The 17123-nt window shown below is 43.5% G+C and overlaps 1 protein-coding gene across 2 annotated transcripts in view; it reads left to right on the top strand.

The window, feature by feature from the left end:
- FIP1L1 (factor interacting with PAPOLA and CPSF1) overlaps positions 1–17123 on the top strand; it is a 604847-nt gene that overhangs the window by 522637 nt on the left and 65087 nt on the right. For both annotated transcript variants that reach the window (XM_086962650.1, XM_086962648.1), the window contains exon 14: positions 2036–2261. In XM_086962650.1, coding sequence (XP_086818776.1) covers positions 2036–2261 — 226 coding nt within the window. The remainder of the gene's footprint in view (positions 1–2035; positions 2262–17123) is intronic.

Here is a 17123-nt window from a genome sequence, read left to right as displayed (position 1 = left end):
TTACTGTGCCAATTTTTAAGAAAGGGTATTGAAATTCACCGAAGTGTTACCGCCCCATCCCCTTAATTAATAGCACAGTAAAAATCATTGGAAGTGTGATTTTCAACCGGCTTAATTCCTGGGCGAATGACAATAACATCTTATGCCCCTATCAATTCAGTGTCCGTAAGGGCCTGGGTACGGTTGAACAGTACTTAAATCAGAATTTGATAATTGCCAAGCAAATATACCATTGCCAAGCGCAGTCCACTGTACCTGGCCTTTATGGAACTGTCAACTGCCTTTGACTTTGTCAACAGGACTAAACTGTGGCTAATGTTGCTGGATTTGGGGGTGGAAGTGGAACAAATTAACTTTTTATATTCCCTTCATGAGAATCTGGCTTCCAGGGTCCGGTTTGGCAAAGCCGGGAAATTATGAGACTCATTCCTGCTTGTTGGGGGGCGCGCCAGGGGTGCATTCTTGCCCCACTGCTCTTCGAGCTCTACATTAACATGTGTTCCACTTTGGTTACAGTTACCAGCAATATCCCTAAAACCAAGACTGCTTTTGTTCCTGTATTGCTCTACGTAGACAATGCTGTTCTAATGGAACGGACCCAAGGGACACTTTATTTACTTGTGTAAGCCTTTGTTTCCATTATGAGTGAATTGAATCTGGTCGACCAGGAACAAAATCCCAGGCTAAGATAATGGTGAACGAATATTTCCTGTGTGGGATAAATGATTTTAACTATTTAGGGGTTTCTTTTAGTAGTGTATGGACATGATATACACCGATCAGAAATGCACCCCTAAAGCTTAGAGCAGCAGGAGCTGTTTTAAATCTACCCTTTGGTGGATGGAAGTGCACTGTCTCCCCAATTCTTAATATCTATATTGCTCTGTGTGTCTCCACTGATCTCTATGGGGCTGGGATCTGGAGGTTTGGAAATACTGACACCCTATAATCTGAAGAGAACCGCACCTGCAGGCAGATAATGCACCTACTGCCCTCAAGTTTGAATTCTATTCTTTATACGGTACTTAAACTCTTCTTTAACAGTTTCCTGGCCAAGCTGGCCCCTGTTTTACTGCGGACTAGTATTTGGTCCAACCGTGTGGCAAAAGTAAACAGGGAAATTATTATGGGATTGCTTGAATTTAGATAATGACTTGTCATCCCGGGGTTAGCCTGTGTTTGTAAAATGTGTGACATGGTGAATCTATCAACTCTGTTTGACTCACTGGACAAAAGTAGGAAATTACAGTAGGAAAATACCAAATTGCTGTTTTTAGACTACTGTCATTCCCAAAGATTTATAATGAGATGAACCAAACAACTGTTAATTTTTTTATTTTTATTATTATTTTGTCGACCACAAATCTGAAAATGTTGTTTTGTATCTCACTTAACCTTTTTCACAGTGGGAAAGGTCTCTTTTACCCTTTTAGGGCTGGCACTGTGGTGCTGCTTTTGAGTTTCCCGGGGTTGGGCACACAGGCTTCGATCTCAGGAGCAGTCTGTTACGTAGACAATCATTCAGAATCCCTGATGCATTTTATGTTTTTCTGTACCTTTTTAAAATTTTATTTTTAAGCTTTTTTAAAACCGCTTTTAAAATTTCTAGGTTTTAGGAAGAGTATGGATGCTACGAATGTTCTATAGATTGTTTCATCTCCTTTTGTTAAATACTTACGAAGTGTGTCTAGGGGTCTGTTCCTTCTTAAAAGCTACTGTAAGTTCGCGAAGATCTGTGGAGCAGTAACAGGATGCACTATCCCCTATTAGAGTGTGTATTGGCTGGTAGATTACATGCTTTTCTTCGCATATTGGCATGAGTTTCTTTCAGGATAATTTTTTTTATCAGCCCTTTCTCTTATTGATTTGTACTTTTTCATGTATCTTTTCATTGCTATGTATATACCACATAAAGTAATCTTGACTGACTGACGATATACATAATATCATTATTAATAATCCTAATTGTTTAATTAAATATCATTTCAAGAAATATGCTGCTACGACTCTTTTATTATTGTATTTTTCCTTTTAGTGTCTTTTCCTCACATGCCTAGTAATGCTGCTCCATGGGCAAATCTTGTGGATCCCGGCAAGCAGTGGGATTACTATGGAAGAAGAGACAAAGAGAGAGATCGAGAGAGAGACCGTGATAGGGAACGAGAACGTGATCGCGATCGAGAACGAGAGCGCACAAGAGAAAGAGATCGAGAAAGAGAAAGGGAACGGGACCATAGCCCAAATGCAGGGGTGTATAGCAGGTGAGTGAACAATTCATTGAAAACTTGTTTCTTGGGCCATAACCTCCATAGACTACCAGGTGGGGGTTCATTGCTTTCCTACCTAGGAATATTAAGAGTGCTGTTTATCAGAAAATAAAAAGAGACTCAGCATAGCTTCCCAATATGAGGTTTCTGTTCTTTTAGGTTCTTCGTAATGACCAGCAATATATGAAATAAGATCATCCCAAACCAGGGACTGAGTCATGCAGCAACTACTGCCCATTAATCAGTATCTATTTCTTTCCCTAGTGAACTGGACATTTCTCACTCTTCTATTGTTAAAGTACTTTTTCAAAAACTGCAGTAGAATTTCTCCTACCTTTTAAATTGTTACCCTTTCTTCTATACATCGTACACCTTATTTGAAAAATTGAAAGGGCTTTACAGAATTTCTGTGCCCATCTCTTATCTATTGAGCACGTAAATCAGTCAGTTAATAAAATAAAAATATTTCTAGTGGAGGCCAGTTTCTTTTAGCCGTCTAGATCTTCTCTATATTCAAGTAGCATTTAGGCATCATTTGATGGGACCGTCTTACTAGTAAATGAATGCACATTCTTCCACCTGGATATTCCAGGTATTGTCACAAGATAACTGTCTTACATTCCAGTCAAACTCTTATTCATCTTGGAAAACGGGAAGAAATATTTATTAGGACTACAAATTATTTCTTACCCATTTCTGCATTCTTTGTAAACCACAAACTGATATATTTGAACTATCAGTATTGTCACTCAGGCAGTCTAGACCCCAATATTCCTAGGACCCTGGAATTATGTTAAATAACGGAATTGTTTATCGTTCTTTTTATTTGCAAATTAGGCGATATTGTCCTGGTTCCACATTTAATTCTGACTCACTGGATCATGATCATATGATCGATTTTACCTCAGTTTGACAAATACTGCCCTCCTGATTCCCATCCCCTATATATCACTTGATAGGTGCAAGTGTCCTAAACATTTTGAATCTTTAGATTTGAATCTGTTTGGCATTGAACACTTGAGGAGTTGTGATTTGTTCATGAACATTTAGTCACTGAGTATCTTGAACGTTAAGGTTATGTGCAACAGCAGTACATAGAACATAAAAAGGACTTAAGGAGAAATTTACAGATGAGGTAACCTATTGTCTGGCCAGAATGACCAGAATTTCTTGCTTGAAATGAGAGAAGTAAATAAAGCAATAAGCCATTTAAAAGAAAGCTAAGGCTGAGGGAACTAGTTCCAAATGATGATGAATTGGTGCACTTCCACTCCAATATCAACCATTGTGTGATATTACTGCATAGCAGAGTGAGATTCAAAACAAAGGTGGAGCGGAGCATCCACAAAGAGAGTCAATAAATCTTCAAGGATGTTGTTAAAAAATCCTTCTTTTATTTCATTCCACTTTTAAAATATATATGGTCCAGCAACTAAAACATTACAGCCAAAGCGTTTCATTCAATATACATTGAACTTCATCAGGGCTTTAATGATCCTTATTCTGTATTGATAATCATTCCTTAAATTGATATTTTTATTATATATCCAATCACATGCAGTTTTCCATTCATTAATTGTCCATAGTATTTTGCGCCAACTCGTAAAGGCTCCACAATTAGAGTAATGTGAACTTAGATTTTTGCTGCTAGGGTTCTGATTCAGGTAATGGTTTACTAAGTATACTTCGCTGAAAGCTTTTTGCTGTTAACTATTGTATCCACATGTTTCACAAAATGTTTACAGAGCAACTCCTGTTGATTTTAATGATGGAGTTCTGATTCAAGCATATTATTCTGCATTTGTTGCATCAGTAGCACCAGGTAATCCTGCTTATTCTCCTGTTACACAATTTCAGGTTCTGTGATCAGTGCTTTTCAGAATATTTGAGCTACCACTCTTGCGCTGATCATAATGTCTGCTCATCATGTCATCCTTCCTTTACATGCAGGCATTTCCTATAGTGGGTGCTCCTGAAGTATGCTTCTTTTGAATTGATCTTTGGCCATGACTTTCCTGTGAATGGTTATGGTTCCAAAGGAAGGAAATCCTTCCTAAGGTATTCGTAAAGGTCAATTTAAAGGGCCTTTGCTGGAAATGATTGTGCCCTCAGTCATCATTGTATGCTGTGAAATTCATATCTGACACCGAAAGCAGAAGTGAGAACTTAATCAGTTCTGAAAAACACCAAGGGCCATCAGTGCATTCTTAAAGGTCCTCGATAAACCTCAAAAGGGGTTGCTCCGTACTCTCCCAAGAAAAATAAACACTGGAATTACGAATGATGGTTGTGGACTTGTTTGCGATCTTGTTTCTTGATCATGTCCTAAACATATCATTGTTGACACCCTGGATTCTCAGTCTGATTATACCTCTAAACATCCCCATTTGAAGGTTTCTTTTAGGCACAAACACCTTAAGGGATATTTGATTACAGCACGTTTTTATCTCTTGATGTTCGTACTATTTGTGTCCTTCAATGTTCTCCTCCTAGATGACTGCTTCAACCAAAACAAGACTTTTTAAGCAGCCACATAGAAGGAATCTTGATCTCTATGAGAATTCTGATCACTCAGGGCCAGATGTACTAGGAATGGTATCAGTAAAAGTGGTCGCAAATTGCACGCAGACTACTACCGCATCCATTCTGGTTTTGTGAACCAACCTATGTGTTAATAGATCGGTTCTCAAAAGAGAGTCATAGTGGGTCGTAATTCAACCTTACTCATGAATATTAATGAGGTAGGTCACACATTGCAACCTACTACGATTCGCCATCACAGAGATAGTAGCATGTTGTGGTCAGCAGACCACCATTTTTGTTATTGCATTTAAATAAAGCAGTCTTTTTATTTTTTAACGTTTGCCCGTCTTCCTTAAAGAAAAATTGGATGTGTTTAAAAAAAAAAAGTTAAATGTAATTTTTTTATCAAAAATGTTTTTAACGTGGGCAGTGGTCCCTGGGGCCAGTGCCTACTCTTACAAAATGTTTTTGTCAACATTCACAAATGCAGAGGGGTTACTTATGGACCCCTTCCAGTTTGTGAATACCTTATTACTACCTTTCAGTAGCTGGTAAAACAAATTAATTTTTTGCAACCGGATTTCGGTTGCGGAACATTAATACATCCCAGTGCGATATCCTACTCTGGATTTGGTATATTGATGCCCTAAACACACTCCTTTCAAATACCAATTCTCTATGTAGCCACAAACCCAAATTGCAAATCGGTAACACAATTTGGGTTTCTTAGATGCCAAAAGGCCTTTTTTTGTGTAAATGGCCCAATTCTGCAAATCGGACCTTTTGCTTCATACATTTAGCCCCCAGATACATCCAGAGGTCTTGTTCCTCATCTTTTATGGCTGTGTAATACTGAACAGAGTGAACAGTCTATATCAGAAGGATTTTTGCACAGATTACAAATGGAGAATATCGATCTTGAAATCATATGCAGCACATGCATTGTTTTGGAATTCTTTATATTTGCCTGTTTGGTAGTTGACACGATGCAAAGTAAAGGATGCAAAGATGTCACACCATAATAAAAAAATATATTTCTATGAAACCATTCCTCAATGGCCTAGCTGTCAGGTGGAAGGGACTAGGAAAGCAGAAAGACAGAAAAATACTTCATATACAATTTACCTAAGAGACAACTGTAGAATTTCCAAGACTGCCTTCTCCCCACCCACCCTCTCGAAAGAGGAACTTTGGAATACCTGGCTCAAGGTCCCGCAAAACTCCAAATTCCCCACCTACTACATTCCCACTTCCCATTCGGCCCTTGCACACTCCAGCTGAATGAAAACTAGCAACTCTCTGGTCAAGAAATTGCAGTAGTCGATTTTCACCGGGAACACAGTTTTCTTGAGGATCCCGCTATCAAACCTTTCTCCCTTCTTGCTGGAGAGTGCAACGCCACCCCACCTGCTGCTTTGTTTTTCTTCAGAAACTTGTATGTGTGTCTCACCAACCGCACTTCTGGCTGTGGCTGCAACTGCATTCATTGACATATTTTTTGTCTATTACCCTAGCAAGCAATTTCATTAGGATCATTGAGGGCACTCCCAACAGTAAGGTGTGCATCCATCTCAGGTTGTCAAGGAGTCCCCGTCTTGCATCAAATATCACAGTATTTAACACGAACAAGATTTGAAGTAGACCAGATCCGATACTGTACATGAAAACTGAGCCATTTGGTTCTCATGGGCAGTAAATCTCTGCACTGTTTTCCCGAACGTCAACCTAATTCTCCACACTTCTAATGAAGTATCTCAAAAGCAGCTCAATAATTGATGTTCTCATTGAAGGATCCGTGCAGAATGTGTTGATGTAGCGCAGCAGAGTACTTTCACTATTCATGAGTTCTGTGTCTTCTGCGTAGTTAGCTGATTAATCCTTTTGGCCCTTCCTGCACCCCTCACTAGGGCATATTAAAAAAAAAAAGAAAAGCTTAGGGCAGACAGAGGTTAATAAAGGCAGTGTCTGGCAGATGTCTGGGTATCTCTGCTCGGACCTCTAAATTCAGGCTCGTTAGCTAGGGGCACGGCATACTGGGGTGCAGGTCTCTTTGTTTGGCCAACGTTGCACACCAGTTAGAAATGTAGTAGATCCGCTTCTTCCTACGAGGGGTCACAATGATGCCTTGTGTCCCCTTACACAGCTGGCTTAATTCCTGTGCAACTGAATGGAAAGTACTGTGGCCCTGTAGAAGCTATGGTTTGTAAAATATTTTTTTCTCATAGCTCCCTGGTGTTACTGCTGGAGCTGCTGATTCTTAGCTGCTCGTGCCTCTCAGTCTAGGAATGGGCCATATGAATCCGTTTTTACCCATAGCATAGTCTTTTCACCACATGAAGAGCATGTTACTTCAGTAAGACTGCAGCAGCAGAGTGGGGATCACAGAGTATTGTCCGGAAGAAGTATTATTTTAGTGTTCTGCTTCAACCACTGTGTTAGCTGCTTTACTTGAAGTGGGCGCTTATTCGTTCACAGAAAGAGACTTTTGCATGCTTGGGTTGTGCCTGACTTCAGGAATTATTTGTGGGCTAACGAGTTAACCCTCAAAAGGAATCAAAAAGCATTGGTGATTTTGTTCATTATCAATAAAATAGTGCAGGAAACACTCGCAGTAGCAAAAACGGCAATACATAAATCTGATAGACTTCTATCCACAGATTCTTTACCTTCGAATATTCGCCAGGCGTCAGACTGGATCCAGTACTTTTTCGCGAGCAGTACCCCATGCATGTTCATTGCATGGCATTGTTCGGCTTGGCGTGGCATTGTTCGTGCCAGAAGTGACTTTCATAGTACCTATATGGGTGCCACCCAGGTGTGCTGACGTCACCTGTTTTCTGATTGCTCCAGCCAGTGCAGTCCGGAAAGAGCCACCCCTTAGTCACCTTGGACTAGCCGTTTTCAACAATGTGTTGAAGTCTTTTTATGGGTTTACCTCCTATTGTGTCAGGAATGTATTTGAGGAAGGCTGGCTTCAAGAGCTACAGCTCCTGTCACTAACAGATGTCGGTGACGGACTCGCTCCTTGTATGCCTTTGGTGCCACGAGCGGGACCACGAGCCAAAGGCCTGCCCCGACTGCCGTGCCATGCACCCAAAGGCCTTGAGAGAGCGGTCCCTCAAGCTGATGGCTGTTTGACGTGCGAAACCGCAACGTTCACAGCTTCAGTCGAGAGGAAGATCCCGGGAGCAGCCACAGAGCCTGAGGTCGTCATTGCATTCAAAGTTTTCAAGCCATGTGGGTAAGTCCAAGTCCCACAAGGATAAGTCGTTGAAGCGTACTTCGACTTTACCTCATCCGTCGGTCAATGAGATGAGGGAGCGGCACCTCTCGAGGCCTGCCTCCATGGTTGAGCCAGCATCAGGGATGGCTCTGCTGCTCCCAGAGTTTCTGGAAGCCGGGGCGACCCCCACCCAAGTGCGGGAATTGTTGAGGTTATGCACCTCAACTTTGGGTGGACCTCTCCCTCTGGTGTGCCTTCCGATTCTGCGGGTTTGGGAGGGGCTCCTACTGGATTCACACTGGCGGCCCTGTCCCCGGCGACAGTTAAGACCCAGGAATTAACAGATTGATCCGGATCTGTGCTAGTCGTGGCACTTTGACCATCCCCAGCGCCAATCCAGAGGCCAATGCTCCTGGTGCCCTCTGGCAGCGCTATTACCATTCTCATTCACAACTCCAACTACGAGCCAGAGGAGGCATGCCTTCCGGGCCGGAGCCTGAGCCCTATTCTTACAGGCTAGAACTCAGGAGAGGATTGGGAGGGGTTGCTGAACCCTGAAGAATACAAGCCTTATAAGGAACAGTTCTACTGTGCTGAGGACCAGGATGAAGCCATTGGGCTGGATACTTCTCCAGATACTGGCATGCTTTCTCCTTCAATCGAGACCACAGCGGAGGAAGCTTCTTTTGCAATGGTGATGGAAAGGACAGCTGATGTCCTGCTTGCCTACTGTGGCATCAAATTTCCCTCAACGCAATAAGTCGGGTGGAAACATCAACATTTCTCCCCAAGTGGACCTGTACATTATGCCATCTATGTCCCATCCAGCTTACAGATGAAACCTCTCTGTTTAATAGTTTCTGAGAACAATAATATAACGGATTAACATAGGAGAGGACCCATAAACTGGTGTTGATGCTATTTTTTAAATTAAAAAAAACAGTTCAATTTTGAATCATTGCATTTGGTTGTCACTATGTAAAATCACTCTTCATCTTCCTTTTTCCACACAAGTGCACCACTCTTTTCACTTTCTTCCTGGAGCAACTTTGTACACTCTCTTTGCATTTTATGATAAAGCGTACACTCTCTGAATATGTTTCTGTGACTAAAACTGACAGTTGCTTAAAAATCGTTGGGTTTGATTACAGTGTTATCTGTTTGAAGGTGTACATCTAAAAGTGTTTTCATGTATTTGGTACACTAGGCTGACTTTATGCAAGCCTAGATTATTACAAATCGAAAAATCATTTTTTGTACCTATGAGCATGCTGAATTAGTCCAGGACCAACTGTTTTTCTGTACTATGATACCCATGTCCACGGACAGTGATTGGGTTACCCCATTAGTTTATAATGCCCTCTGTGGCAGTCAAGTCTAATGTCTTGGCGTATGTGCTTAAGCCGGGAGTGTCTCCTATGGAACCGCTACTCCCTTGCAATAAGGCACTTACTGATATCCTGCTTGGTTTGTGGTTTACGCCCAGCACAGGAGCTCCATTGAACAGGACGATTGCCAGCTACCATTAACTGCGGTTCACGTGGGCCCCAAGTATTTTCAGTGCGCTGTGCTCCCTTTTGGCCTCACAAGTGCCCCTTGGGTGTTCACCAATTTGATGGCGGTGGTTGCAACTCATCTGTGGATATTGGGGGTGCCAGTATTCTCCTATCTTGACGACTGGCTATTGAATTCAGGCTCGCCCCAGGCTGTCATCTCCCACCTCTAGACTACAGCGGACTTCCTGCACTTGCTGGCGTTCACTATCAACGTGTTGAAGTCGCCCATGGCTCCCTCTGATGCTCTCTTTCATCGAGTTGTCCCAGACACGGTGCAGTTTTGGGCTTATCTTCCCGAACAGTGAGTCCATGATATTCAGGCCATGATACCAATATTTCAGCCTTTATCCTGTATTTTGATAAGATTGACTCAGTGGCTGCTGGACCTCATTGCCTTGGTTCAGATCTCGGAGGAAACTGCAAAAATCCTGCAGTGGTAGCTTACGAACCGTGATTGGGTTAGCGGCAAACCTCTCTCCAGTCCTACAACCAGATCGAACAGTAGTGACAGATGTGCAACTCCTGGGATGGGGTGGCCATCTGGGAGAGGTGGAGATCAGAGGACTCTGGTCATCAGCAGAATCCGGACTTCACATCAACCTGTTGCAGCTCTGAGCGAACTGTTTGGCATTAAAAGCCTTCCTACCCTCCATCAAGGAAAGGCTTTTGCAAGTGTTCACGGGCAACACCACGCCATTCGGTACTGTAAGAAACGTGGCGGGTGGGGTAGTGGACCCTTGGTTAAGTGTCCTGTGCCTCTGGACATGGCTGGAGCAGCAGGGCAAAACCCTGGTGGTTTAACACCTGGTGGGTTTTCTGAGCTCCGGGCAGACAAACTCAGCCGAAGGTGCCTCTAGGATCACGAATGGCGTCTCCGTCCAGAGGTGGTGCATGGTCTCATTCAGCAGTGGGGAGAGCCTTGGTTAGATCCGTTCACCACCTCCAAGAATGTGCAATGTCTGCAGTTTTACATGCTGGAGTTTTCAAAGAGGCTCTTGCTGGAAGACTCTTTTTATCCTGAGTGGAGCTCAGGCCTCCTATGCTCCTTCCTGCCTGTACCACTCCTGCCAAGAGTTCTCAAAAGAACAAAAACGACGTGCCCTTCTCATCTTTGGGGTCCTGGACTCGGCACGGAGAATTTGGTATCCTGAGCTGGTGAGTATGGCCATTGTTCCATCGATCAGGCTGCCCCTTCGGGAGGTTCTTCTGTCGCAATAGCAGGGGAGAGTCCTACACCTGAACCTGTCATCTCTTCGCCTTTTTGCGTTGATATTGAGCAACGACAGTTGACAGCTTTCGACCTTCCTCTTGAAGTCTGTGATGTTATCTTGACAGCCAGGCGTCCCTCCACTAAGACGGTATTGATCTGCGTTGGGTTACATTTGTGGCATTGTGTGATGAAAGACACATCGATCTCCTTTCTGCCCCTGTTTCTCAGGTTCTCCTTTTCATTCCCTCTCCTGCCCAGCAGGGCTCTGCTTTGGGAACTCTGAAGGGCTATCCTTCTACTAACTCAGCTTTTCTGCAGTTGACTGGCCAGCTTTCCCTATTCAAATCCCCTACTGTACATAGGTTTCTGAAAGGTTTACAACATTTGTTTCCACCTTCCCCCTTTATTATGCCCCAGAGGGACCTCAATCTCATCCTAGCTTTCCTTAATTGCGCTTCCTTTGAGCCCCTGCATAATTGTCCACTAATGGCTATAGGATCTTCCTAGAGGGTCAGGGAGTTTCTGGCTTTGTCATCCATGCCTCCTTATCTGAACATGTACCCAGACAAGCTCGTGCTTCGTGTGAGAGCCTCCTTTCTCATGAAAGTGGTCACTCCCTTTCAAGTAGGCCAATCCATCACTCTGCCTGCTTTTTATGCTCCGCCTCGTTCCTGCAAGGAGGAGGAACGACTTCACCGTCTGGACCCAAAAGGAGCGTTGTCGATCTACCTTGACTGCACACTAGAGTTCTGGGTGGACAACCAACTCTTTGGGGTATGTCACAAACGAAGAAAGGACGGGCCCTATAGAAGACCATCTCAGGGTGGATCATATTCTGTTTCAAAATCTGCTATGCATTGGCTATGAAACAACCCCCAGACGGCTTGCATGCTCATTCCACCAAAACCAAGGCTGCTACCACTGTGGTGGCACACAGCGTTCCGATCCTGGACATCTGACAGGCTGCAACGTGGGCTTCCTCACACACAATTACTTAACACTACTGCCTGGACTGTCAGGTACGTAGGATGGGTATTTTGCCCATTCGGTTCTGCAGGGCTTCCTCGTGTGAAAATGGTACGCAGACCCACCTCGCTGTCTATGTGCTTTGTGGCTCTGCGCTTCTAGCGCGGAAAGTTTTGAAAAGTAACTGACGTCAGCGTGCTGGGGCGGTGCCTATACAGGCACAGCACACGTCTCCTCCAGCGTGCAGGTGCACTGCTCGATAAAAAATTCTGGATCCAGACTGACACCCGGGGAGAATTCTAAGGCAAGGAATCTGCGACTAGATAGTCTCTACCAGATAAGGCGTTACCGGAGGTAAGTAACTTGTTCTTCAAAGGCACTTCAAAACATACAGACACAAGCAGTGGAATGATATCGGAGATCTCAAGCAACACTTACCAGAGCAGTTTAGGAAGGCAGCAAAGGCTGTCATCTAAGAGGTAAAGACGATCACCAAAACATGGCTACATTTCTGTCTGGATGCCACAGACCCACCTCGCTGTCTAGCAGGCAGCTGTGCCAGAGCACCACACTAAGGAGACATACCTTGCTCAGGATCTCAGGCTTCAAATGGGAGTCCGAGCAATAGGGATTAATATGCCCTTTACAGGGGAGAGTCTGTTTGGACTAGCAGTTGACGAATCCTGACGAATAGCCATGCTAAAGCAGTGGGGCTGGTGGAAGTTAGCAGCTCCTTTAAACATCATAAGGCATGTACACTGCATAGAATTGGAAGAGGCACTACCAATTATCAAACCAAAATAGAAAGGCTGCGCTCACATCAGACTATTGCAAAAGGAAGTGAAGGATCTCCTAAAGAAGGGGGCAATAGAAAGGCTACGAAAGGAAGAATACAATCATGGGATTTATTCCATTTACTTCCTAATCCCAAAAGAGTTATGTTATGTTATGTTAAGCGGGATTTATATAGCGCACTGACACCATAAGTTTCCTGGCGCTGAAGTGTACCGCGGTCACGGCGGAGCGAGCTAACCGATTTTGGAGAAGAGCCAGGTTTTCAAGAGCCTTCTGAAGTGCAGCAAGGAGCTGCTGGTCTTGACTGGCAGGGGAAGGGGCTTCCACAGCTTGGGTGCTAGGTGAGCAAATCTGCGGCCGCCTCATTTCTTGAGTTTTATGGTGGGGGTGGCCAGCAGGTGGAGGTGAGCCGACCGAAGATTACGGGCCGGACGGTGCTGCACAATGAGGGCTTTCAGAAAGTCTGGGCGGTTCCTAAACAGGTTTGTAAAGATATAAAAATTCAAGATAATAGCAATACTAGATATGTTCCCACTGCTATGAACAGAAGATTACATGGCGTCTATAGATTTGAAAGACACCTACCTTCCTACTCTCACAAACAAGAGCCTCAGGAAAAAATCTCTGGTATGTGGTTTAAACATCGTGAGAGAGTCAGCCAGAGTCTTAATAACAACTCTTATTGTGGTAGCAGCGCATTTGCAGTGGCAGAATATACATGTGTACTCATACCTGGATGACTGGAACGGGGCCCCCAAGACAGGGCCTTACAAACATATATATTTACTAATTAAGATAAGTTTTAAAAAAGCTACTGTTCTCTCTGAAACTAGGTCAGAAAGTCCGATTTGGTGTGCTGATTCCAATGTGTTGGTCCCCTTGCCTTCTCCTCAGTCTCCTGTCTGCCTTTTAGCTTGGTGACTTATATTCTCCCCTGTGTCCAGTTGTGCGATTCTGTACGTATGCTTGTAGTCAGAAACTTGACGTAATACCACGCACTGCAATCTGACTCTATTCATTTATGTAAATGTCTCGGTTGACAGAAGAGCTATTCTAAATTGTGTTGGTTGCAGCCAGGGGGCAGCATTGGGCCTCGTCCCCAAACTCATTTAATGTGCAGCACGTTTAACTCCGCTTATTACGCCGAGAGTTTCTAGTGGGTCTAGAGCCGTCGTCGTTCGCTGAACCACGTGACTGCACCGGTTTCTGCTTGCTTTATGGTGGCACACGTGTTTATGATTAGCCTGATGTGGAGCTAGCGGGGTCTTTTATAATTGTTTCATGTTGCTTATTGCGAGTGGTGCACGAAAGATCCAGTTTTTCCGTAGGTTTAAGAGGGCTAACAAGAGGAAATATTCTTTGTTCAAACATGTGAAATTAATAGAGCACACAGTAAATGATTTTTAAAAATCGAGTTATTTTTACTTCTCAATCCGTGATGATCACGTGTTCCTATGATGGTGGTGTGGTTCTGTGGTGGTGAATGTTTTGTGTTACAAAATTAGAGCCAACGTCTACGAGCGAGCCCGTGTTTCCAACATCTGTGTGTCAGGCAACTTGATTGACTGCCAAGAAAAAAGGCTGGTCATTCAGGGGTGCTGGAAATGAACCTTAATGCTTTCCAGGCCACCAAAAGCCTCTGTGCGCCTGCCAGGTATCAGAGGGGGAGGAAGAAGGCCTCGTTCCATTCCCCCCTCTTTTTATGTGACTAAAATGTCCGCCATCTGCAGCCAAGCTGCTGCCACATGGCCGCGTAAAGAAAGTCGAACGGCCCTGAGGTAATAAAAGCTGGTTTTTGAAAATGAGAAATGATGGGCTGGGGGAGAAGTGACTGGTTTAAAGTTACCATTCACGCAGATACGTAAACACTTTCAGCAAGTATTTTATACAGTACATTGAAAATAACACCACCTATGGGAGAATAATAGAAACCGCCAAATAAACTAGCAGTTTTCCTGACGTGGCGCCCTTAATAATGTTTTAGTTTGAAGGCTCTCTGCCTTATTTTTAATATGATGGTTAACTTTATCAGCACAGTAAAACGGTTGATCTTGGGCTCTTGTTTGTGTTGAGATTTAAAATTGGAAGGCTGCCCCAGGCGGGGGTGGGGCAGAAGAGGGAGGCTAATGTATTGCATCTTAGCTCTAGCTCTTTCTCCAGAGAGGAAGTCCATGTTTATATTATCAGCTAGAACGTTTCTTTCTCCCTTTTCTACTTGAGTGGAATGTTTTTGTTGTATTAAAACCAGACCGTTTCTTCAACGGAAAAAGGCTATATACAGAGTTCTAAAATCACCACTGATTTGTTGGTTCCACTTCCGTTTGATGTATGTGGGTTTGTGGCTCCAACTTTAGACGTAAGATGGATTTTTCGTTAGAAATTGGGGAAACCATTCTAACTCCTTTGAAACCACTAAGCAGAATATGTTTAGTATATCTGGTGAGATTTCAGCAGACATTTATCATTGCGGGTCTCGAAATTAGGTCTGTGTGTGTTATTTAAGGGAACATTTCGGAAAATTTCGGTTATAGAGGAAATGCAAACGGCACCACGGGAGACTGTGTCAAAGAATTATAAAGAAATCCAGGGGTGGTGGTGGGCGGGTGTGGGGACGGGGGGAGATGGGGATTAGGTAGACGGGGTAAAAGACATGATCATTGAGTTCGTCACTCGTTCTAGGTAAAGGATTGGAAATTGCCGAGCCGAGTGCATTCAGCATTTCTATATTTTGAAACAAAAATGCTGACTTTGTCCTTGGCAAATTCAAAACCGTTTCTTGTCATTTACGTGTATCAATTTCAAGTTGTTTCTTTTTTTTGGGGGGGGGGGCATATTCGTCGCTTGTATTATTATTTTTTTCTTATTATTTTGCCTTTTTGTAACTTTATTTTACCTGTAACGTTTTTATGCAATTATCATTACGTTTTAATTCTTTATCCTTGTGTTGCCCCCCCTGCTGCACTCCCTACCCTTGTGAACCTTTTCATGCCTTACCCAACCTTTGTTCTTGTAATTTGCTTCCATTTCCCCCCTCCCCTAATCTTTGTTTACTTGTTATTCTGTACATCCTGGTCTCTTCCCTTTACAGTCACACTACTTACTCCAGGCTAGTGGTCTTTCTGCTTTTCATAAGCCAATGAAAAAGATTCCATATCTTTCCCTTGTGCACCTCTCGTTCTATTCACGGAAACAGCATTGTGTTGCACACCTTGACCAAAGAAAAGAACATACTAATCAAAAGGATTGTGCAGTACTTGTTTTCCGGCCAATCTTTTGATTCCATGACTATAGGAAATGAGAGCATCTGAATCTGTTGTTACAATAGTAACACCGGGTGGGGGTTCAGTAGTCGTGGCATCTGCCCCTTAACTCATACTAGAATTTCAAACAAGAGGCTCCTCCGCAAATTATCTTTTAATATCTTTTATTGAAAGTAATAAACACCTCATCCACCCGTCAACTCCAGGGTCTTCTCACAACCGCCAACCAAAGAACGCCACAGGCATTCTACATCTATCATGACATACTCACGTTCCACTACTAACTTCCACCTTAGGCACTTTGGCCTTAGCTCCTCCTACTCTGTGCCTTGCAAGAACCATCAGATCCTCAGCTCCTTGGTTTAGTGACTCCCTACGCCAATGTAGGAAAGATTGCAAACGGCAGGAAAGAGCCTGGAAAATAAATAAAAAGAAATATAAAGAGGCCTTAAGAGGCTATCATAAAAAGATATATGCAGCTAAGAAGAGTTTCTTTGCCTCAAAGATTGATTGCACGAAAAATAAAAGCAGAGAGATCTTTGATATTGTTAAAAGTTTTTCCTCGCCTAAGGCTGCAATTAGGTGCGCCTCCCCCTCTGATGAGTGGATTAGGAATTTAGCCAATTTCCTTTACACAAAGATAGTAACTATACAATCTGAGTTTGTTAGCCTAGACATTAAAGATGTGCCGTCTATTCAACAGGCTGGCCCCTAGTGCCAGATAGATGGTTTTTCCCTCTCCATCTTCCCACCGATGCACCTAGAGACATCTTTGGCAATAATGAAGGGCCTGAAATCTGGCTCGCCTGTAGATCCTTGCCTGGCCAAATTCTTGGTGTCTATGGCAGAAATTCTGAATCCGACTGAAAAAGGTGTTTTGAACACATCCCTCCATACCGGACTGGTCCCGGTCGTATGGAAGAGCGCAAAAATAATTCCTCTATTAAAAAAAACCACGGCAGACCCCATGGTTTCCACTAACTATAGACCAATTTCTCTTCTGCCGTTTTTTGCAAAAACAGTTGAAAAATACGTCCACACAGTGCTCAGCAATTTCGCAGAGGATAATCTGTTTCATCCTAGCCAGTCCGGTTTTAGGCAGAATCTCAGCACTGAGTCGGCATTATTGGAGGTGTCTGAATCTATCAAGGAGACCCTAGACACTGGTGGCAAAGCGGTTTTGGTCCTTTTGGACCTTTCTGTGGCGTTCGACACCGTGACCCACGGCCACCTCCTTCAGAGACTGAGGGAGTGTGGGCTCAGGGGCACGGTGCTGAAGTGGTTTGCTTCCTTTTTAGAGGGTAGAAACCAGGAGGTCTGGTC

This window comes from Lissotriton vulgaris, chromosome 3_1 (assembly GCF_964263255.1).
Source record: "Lissotriton vulgaris chromosome 3_1, aLisVul1.2, whole genome shotgun sequence".
Classification (NCBI taxonomy): Eukaryota; Metazoa; Chordata; class Amphibia; order Caudata; family Salamandridae; genus Lissotriton; species Lissotriton vulgaris.
Note: the sequence above shows the minus strand (reverse complement) of the source record. Positions and strands in the feature narration are given on the sequence as shown.